The following is a 7,928-nucleotide window of genomic DNA, read 5'->3' on the forward strand; positions in this document are numbered from 1 at the left end:
ACTTCCAGAAGAGTTTAATATTTTTAGTGGAAAACTAAAATATTTTTAGCGGGAAACTAAAATAGAAGACTTTCCTGACGACTTACAAGTAAGTCGTCTGGTTTAAATTATTTAAGCGGGAAAATAGTTTTTTTTAAAAAAATTTAGGCGGAAATATTTGGACGAGTTACATGTAAGTCGTCTGTTTTAATTTCTTCACCAGACGATTGAAATGTAAGTCGTCTAGACCCTAAACATAACCCATAAACTTAATTAACTAACTAAACACTTTATAATATCAAATTAAACTTCAAAAGTGTTTACTACACACAAAAATAAACACGTATAGGTAAAAAATTATTTTTTTCAAAAAAATATTCAAGCTTTCCAAAATCTAACCCTAAGAATACATACAATCCTACAACATATGTTGCCAAACCCTAGACCAAAAAATACCATGATTCACTACCTACACTCATCTATGTTGAAAACAATTCAATTTTGTTATATTTTAATTTATATCACTTAACACTGTTTATAATTACATGATATTAATTTTTCGCTTATCAAAATATTTTTTTAAAAATTTATAAATTATTTTTAAGATCAGCTACGCCAGAAGACTTACTTTGAAGTTGTCCAGACGACTTCCAACATCTCAGACGACTCAGACGACTTACTAGGGCTATATTCGTAAAAATAGCTTATGTTCTTTTGTTTGGTCATAAGGAACTGGACTGTAATTTCACAAGGTTTTTAGGTTAGTTTTGCATTTGATTCAAATTTGGGTATAGGTTTGGGATTAAAGTCAAGTTGTGGGTTAGTTTTGGCAAATTCACCTATAAGAAATATAAATATATTACATTAAATATCTATTTTAATATTTGAATAAGTAAATATGCAATATAAGAAAAAATAAATAATAAGGAAATATGCAGTAGAAGAAACACAAATATTTTGTTAAACATTTATCGTAGTATTTTTATTTAATAAAAAATAAAAAAATATTAGAATAAATAAATATACAATATAATAAAAATTTAAACAATAAGTAAATATACAATATAAAAAATAAAATTATTACATTAAACATCTAGCGTAATATTAGTATAAGTAAATATACAATATAGAAGAAATAAATAATAAAAAATATATAATAGAAAAAATGGAAATAATATAGTATTAACTATCTATTTGAAAAAAGTTAAATAAAATAAATAATAAGTAAATATTATATTAAATATCTTTTAGTATTATCATTTGATATAAAACATCAAGAATAGTTAGATAATTAAGATTTGAAAATCAATATAATTCCTCGCATAGCGCGGATTAATTCCTAGCATACAAAATATAAGAAATGAAAAAAAAAAATATTAAACATCTATCTGAAAAATGTATACATTTTTAAATATTTCTATATGTAAATATACAATATAAGAAAAACAAACATACAATATAAGAAATACAAAATATTACATTAAATATATATCGTAATATTATTCTCTGATATAAAAGCAGAAAAATATAATAAGTAAATATAAAATATAAGAAAAAATTGAACAATAAGTAAAGAGAATTTGTACTTCCTACACACCAAATATCCCCTATTTGCACTCCATACTCTATATCCCTCCAATTTTCTTCCCCCCATCATTACCATTTTCCCCCATTTGTATGGTATCTCACCCTTTTAAATATATTGAGCTAATTTGCTCATAAGTAAATATAAAATTAATAAATGAAAAAAAAAATTAAACATCTCTTTGAAAAATATATAGTAAAATAAAAATCCTTACTAAGAAAAGATACTTTTTGAGGTTCTATTTAGCGTCCATATCAGCAAAAAAAAAACTTCTCTCGAAAGATGCAACGTGTCTCTATTAAACAAATTTCCTATTTTGTTTGTCTTCTTTCTAATGGATTTATACGTATTAGTATTTTCTAGGTTTTAAAAATTTATTTGGGCCTAAAACTAACGAAGCTTCGCCCAATAAACCCTTTCTCTTCCCCTAATAAGCTCACCCTATTTCCGGAGATGTCTAAATAGAAACGATAAAAAGCTTCATCTAAGCCACCGTTATGTTTCGCAGTAAAATCATGCAATCAAGTTCACACAATCCCACAAACTCTTTTTCAATGGAGCTTTAATCATATCTTCAGTAGCCCAGTTCCGTATATAAATACACCGGCTACAAGCATAAGCCTAATTTTTCAGAATTCACAGGGTCTCTTATTCATTTAAGTGCTTCTTCGGTCATGTAGACTTCTCAAATTCGATTTCAAGAGCTGAAGGCATGCAGCTGCACACAAAGGGCAGTGAACTCATGAATGTTGACATGCTGCTCACTGATGTGAAGGTTCTCTGTTTCATTCTCTTATTATCTAATCAGAGATTAAGAGAGTCGCAATTTCTAGAACTTTGATCCATCCCTTCCTTTTATAGGCTTCGTTCATCCAAGCCTCTGTAACCGTGCATCGGATCACCACAGTCAAAAAATACACTTTGAAGAAAATGATCAATGAGAGATTGAGCCAGGCGATCTTGGTGAGTGGTAAAAGCAGTGCTGGGAATATAGAGAGCATAAAGAAGCTCATGTGGTTACTCGCCTACATGGGGGGAAAGTGTTGATAGTAAAGAACGATCTGTGGAGCAACAAATTTTGGAGATATGTAATTTTCTAAAACACCAGGAAACACATAGTCTTAGTGAGTTTCCTCCACTAATATCTTTGTTTTTCTGTGACCTTCTTTCATGCTTTGCAGTCCAATCCAGTTTTAGAAGCTTATGGCAATGCGAAAACCGAAAGAAACAGTACTTCACGGTAAAGTGGATGGGTCTCAAGTTTGGTAATTTGTCCATTTTTAATTATAATCCCTTGAACCTAAATTTAAGATACTTAGACATATCCCACGTTGCAATTGTTTTGGTAATTTGCTGGAGATTCAAAACGACGACAGAGGAATAATCTCGGGAGCTATAACAGGATATTTTTGTTAGAGAGGTTGTGGGTTTGTCAAGTTTAGTACTCTGAAAGATATTATTATGTATTTTATACGATTTGTGCTGCACTAGAAAAGGTAAGCCTGATTTCTTCTATGGTGGTGATAGGTTTAAATTTTAGATATCATGTATGCGTTGGATGGGTTAATGATTCCAAGGAATACATAAATACAAGGAAAGCTATTGACGATGTTGGGCTTTGATTCTGAAGATCAGGTACTTTCCTTTTAATTGTTTACTAAGTGATTGTCCGCAATTTTGCGGGTATAAATATTTTATAAAAATTATATATTATGTTTATAATTTTATACATTTGAATAATAATCATATCTATTAAAAGTAACCATTTTATTTGAAATAGTTTGAAAATCAAAAGTTTTGGTATTGTATAATTTTAGAAGATTATTGAGATATATTGTTAATTCTATAAATTTTATTATAAGTTTCCAAAAAAGTCTTTTTATGACATATTTCACATTATTTTTTCTACCACTTTATTTTTTTCGAAGTAAAATAGTTACAAATAATTAATTAACAATTATAGTAATTTATAAAACACAGTTATTTTGGCAAATGTGTGTGGAGAGTAATAACTCATTTTTAAAATTGACAATGTGTGTGGCAAAGTAATAACTAAACTATACAATCAACACTTGTCACTGAAAAAATGAGTTAATATTTTTAAAATTGTATATTTGACTGTTTTGCATTCATTGGACACATTTTAGAAAAAAAACAAAATATACTTATATATATATATATATATAGTGAGTATAACAAAATATTATTAGGTTTAGATTAATTATTTTTTTGTAATCTATAATTTGTTGTATCCACTAATAATATAAATATGTTAAAATCATTTATATAATTATTTCTATCATACCACATGTATTTATTTAAATTTCTATAATGCAATCTATGATATTTAATTGTTTCTATAAACAAATTATGTTAATTCTCTTATCTTAAAATGTTTAATTGTTTGTATGTCAATATAGATTAGATTAGGAAGTTCCAGGATTAGTTTCCTTTTTAAAACTTTAATTAAATAAAAAAATTCAAATACCAATAACCAATCAAATTAAAAGAATTAATTCTAAACTTCACCTATAAATGACACCTAAGCACAAGTCATTTAAGTGACTTCTCAATATATAGTATGATTTACATGCTTAGACATAAGAACAACTCTACTAACATTCTAATTTTGCAGGATGCATTCTTCCGTGTAGTGGCTGCATTCCTTCATCTAGGGAACATGGAGCTTGCAGAGGGTGAAGAATGAGAAACTTCAGAATCTTAAACTTGACGAGAATCGTTCCGTTTAAACCTCAAAGTTGTTCATGCTAACGCTAAGGTATGGCTTTGCTTCACTTTCTTCACTCATATTTAACCTTAAACTGGAGCTTATTTAATATTATCTGCCATTCATATCAGTAGAGAACTTTTCAGTGTATGACAGCGTATGTGTTTGTAGGAATTCATCGTAGCAAGATGTTAAGCAACATTGTGTTCGGAATCAGTGTCATATGGTGTTGATGTGGCAGTTTGGACTTCACGTCGTATCATTGATCTAATAAAGCTAGGAGTTTTATATCTATCTAAGGTTCAAATTCCTTTTATTTGTCAGGGAATCTCTTCGTTGAGACGTTCGATCTATTATAAGGAAGAAATCAACATTTGATTGCAGTAAAGGCAAATTTAATAATATATTTCAAGAGGGAGGGTGACACTGATAAAAATACAGTAGAACGACAAAACCTCTCTTTTACTTTTTGCCAGCTCCATCACCAGGCTGAGAGACATTGTTTTAAGCAGCTTGGTTGTCTCACCACATTGCCAATCTTTTCATGGATATTGCTTAACATGTCAACAGTTTTGGAGAACTCATTTTCTAAATTAACAACAAATTCGCTAGGCCCACCAGTGGCTCGAATGGAGATCACATACGTGGCTTGCCTCCCCCTCCACTCATGGTACCAGTGTTTTCAAAGAGAGTGCCGCCATCTAATAGTACAACTTTGAATCCACAGAAACCTTGATTTTTGGGAGGTATTAGTCATCTTCTTTTTCATTATATCAGCTGAGCTTAGCTGAGTTCATATTACGGCAAGTAAATAAAATTTGTTGCTGCTGACAAAAAAAATAAAATAATAATAATAAATTTTGTTGCTAAGCCAGTCTTAATGAGCAAACTAGAATAAATTTTTTTGCTAAGCCAGCCATCTTCTAATTTGTTGCTAAGATATAACAAATAAAACAATAACCTTTTTTTTTGTAAAAGAATCCAAATGTATACATGATCTAATCTAAAAATACATACACTTCAGGAAAAGGTAAAAATTTCATAAGAACAAAAAAGCAAGATAATCTATTTATGATATTTTTAAAAATGTTCTTCAGATCCAACAAACGAAAAAATTATTATGAATACCTTTTTATTTTGTGGTTAATTAGTAATTACCAAACTTAATCTTATAAATTAACATAAAACTGATGCAGCAATGATTAATCAAAATACATTTTTAAAATAACAAAATTTAATAAATAAAATAATTAAACACCATACATGATGCATATTCTAATTAATAAAGCATCGTTTTTTTAAAAAACAAAATTGCGCCACAACACCGTTTTTTGCTTTTTAAAATTAAAGCAGATAAATATTTGTTTATTTAAAAATACTAAAATAAATAATTATAAAATTTGGATAAGCTCCATGATACACAATAAATTTACAAAGAAAATACGTCATCCGTTTCTAAATAAGTGTACTTTAGTCAACTATAACAACTTTGTGAAAACAAAAATAAAGTGAATAGTTGGACGAGAACCACAATATACAATAACCATATAAAACACATAGAAACATATATGATATAAAATATTATCCAATTCAACAAATTACAAATATGTTATTATGTAGTCAACTGTAACAACTTTGGATCGCAATATCGTATACGTGTTCAAATCATTCTTAAAACAAACTCCCTAGACTTACAAATTTGGAAGGTAATCAGATCATTCTTTAGAAAATAAAAGAACACCCAAGAGTAAAACAGCAAAAGAAAAATTGCTGGAACACAAACACAAGATATGAAATGAAACAAAAGAAAACACCGTTAGTTAAGTAAACACAAACACAACATGTAAAAAAAAATGCTTTATATAAGAAATAGAAAGAGTTGCCAAAAATAAAATGTTGAGAGATGGATATATATATGGGTAGAATAAATATATAAAGCTTAGAAGGTGACGTCAGGGACGATTCCAAGCTCCTTGAAAGCTTGAGGACAGTCAGCGAGAGGAGTCTTCCTCATGAACCCAAGTGGGTTAATGGTTCGAGTCTCGTTGGAGACAATGCCATCATTAGCCGTGAGACTGATCCTGGCTGCGTTTCTTAGGAACTCTTGATTGTTCACATCGCCACACTCTGCGTCTGGTGATTGGACGAGGATGATCTCGCACACTTCCTCTTCGTGGTCTCCCATAACTTCCATCTCGTAGTTACCGTCTTTGTCGGTCATAGCTTCTTTGGTCAATGTCACTGTCTGGTTCTCACGACCCTTGCACTCGAGCTTCACCTTTGCCCCTGAAATACACACACATGCGAAGTAAATTTTTGTATAATCTTATCGAACTAAGACATGTGAATAACCAGGGTCATGTCTAGACGTTTGAGTACGCTAGGTCATTTAAAACTATAAGATGACAAATCGTAAATCTTTTCTAAACGATGAGAAAATGCATGTTATTACAGTTTAGAATAACGCAACACCACGATAACATTTACTTCATAGTTGAGACCATCGAACTAAACAAAAATGGGATTCATTTTGTATAGCTATTATACGTTCCTAGCGATTGTAGATGATCCACATATGAATTATATTAGATAATGTTCTTAAATTACCTTCGAGGACTTTACTGAGGCGGGTCATGAATTGAACACGGCAGGTGTCACAGTAGACGGAGCCCTTAATGTGGAAGCGGTCAAAGTCGTCGGCATCAGCGGCCGCGAAGTGAAGGAGGGTGGTAAAACATAGGGCAGAGGCAAGGAAGAAGATGACGAATTTTGCCATTATTATTCTTTAAGATGAAGAAATGACAGATCCAATCAATGATCTTCTTTTATAGAGAACAAATAACACAAAACAACAAAACACATGTCTATTTTTGGAAATGCTTGTTTATATTTGGTGTTTGTGGTTCTTGACCGGTTTGAACCCGATTTTTTCTCATTACCATCCATGTTCTGCTAATAATATTTTCTTATTGGATTCATTGAGCTTCTTTTTTTTTGTATGAGCCAGCTAGGACTTGATTTCATTTCTGAAACGACCGTCTTATATTCTTTTTTTTTTGTTATATTCTTATGGACGATTGTTAACCGATGAAACTGTAATTTTGAGTGGGAAACAAAAATCTGTTGAGGCTTTTACCTATAACCTCTTTCAAGTGTAGTACCATCGTACATGTTCGGCAGTACCTCCTGTAAATACTCCACCGATATGAAAAGTTCTTAATGTTAGTTGAGTTTCTGGTTCGCCAATAAATTGACCCGCAATAATACCTACAGCTTCCCCCGATTCAACTAGGTCGCCATAAGTGGGATTCCGGCCATAACATAATCGACAGATCCGAGATGTACTCCGATAAGTAAAGGGAATTCGAATAGATATTGATTGTGTTCCAAAGGTTACGAATCGATTGACAAACTAATCCCAAGATCTTGATTTCGAAAGGCGACAATTATATTTATTTTTTTAAAATAAGATTTCTAGAACCTTATTCAAAATTAAGAAAACAATTATATTTATTTTCAAAAAATATAATTTTTAAAATCAGTTTAAATAATTTATTTTTCTTAAAGCCAAATCAAAAATTTAATTAAATTTTAATCACATAAAAATATTTTCTTATTTTAGTTGTACTTTTAAAT

The 7,928-nt window shown here is 30.1% G+C and overlaps 1 protein-coding gene and 1 long non-coding RNA gene across 5 annotated transcripts; one reads left to right on the forward strand and one right to left on the reverse strand.

The window, feature by feature from the left end:
- Positions 1 to 489: 489 nt before the first annotated feature.
- On the forward strand, positions 490 to 6,146 carry LOC117126620. Of its 4 annotated transcripts, none has more exons than XR_004449280.1 (6): positions 490 to 2,339; positions 2,426 to 2,652; positions 2,746 to 3,000; positions 3,092 to 3,199; positions 4,200 to 4,343; positions 4,464 to 6,146. It is a non-coding gene; the product is annotated as an uncharacterized LOC117126620 (long non-coding RNA). The 4 variants fall into 4 exon arrangements; XR_004449279.1 differs by having other exon boundaries at positions 2,746 to 2,984; XR_004449278.1 differs by having other exon boundaries at positions 2,746 to 3,199.
- Positions 5,991 to 7,583, reverse strand: LOC103828980 (pollen-specific protein-like At4g18596). Its single transcript, XM_009104629.3, has 2 exons — positions 6,900 to 7,583; positions 5,991 to 6,578 (listed from the first exon to the last, which is right to left on the reverse strand). Exons 1-2 carry the CDS (start codon positions 7,066 to 7,068, stop codon positions 6,232 to 6,234), a joined length of 516 nt encoding a protein of 171 aa, XP_009102877.1. The 5' UTR covers positions 7,069 to 7,583; the 3' UTR covers positions 5,991 to 6,231.
- Positions 7,584 to 7,928: the final 345 nt, after the last annotated feature.

This window comes from Brassica rapa, chromosome A07 (assembly GCF_000309985.2).
Source record: "Brassica rapa cultivar Chiifu-401-42 chromosome A07, CAAS_Brap_v3.01, whole genome shotgun sequence".
In the NCBI taxonomy this organism is placed as follows: Eukaryota; Viridiplantae; Streptophyta; class Magnoliopsida; order Brassicales; family Brassicaceae; genus Brassica; species Brassica rapa.

Bases quoted from the DNA above. Each gene is read 5' to 3' on its own strand.
- LOC103828980 (XM_009104629.3), bottom strand. From the start codon at position 7,068: ATGGCAAAATTCGTCATCTTCTTCCTTGCCTCTGCCCTATGTTTTACC. The intron at 6,579-6,899 runs GTAATTTAAGAA...TGTGTATTTCAG, and splicing joins CCTCAGTAAAGTCCTCGAAG to GGGCAAAGGTGAAGCTCGAG.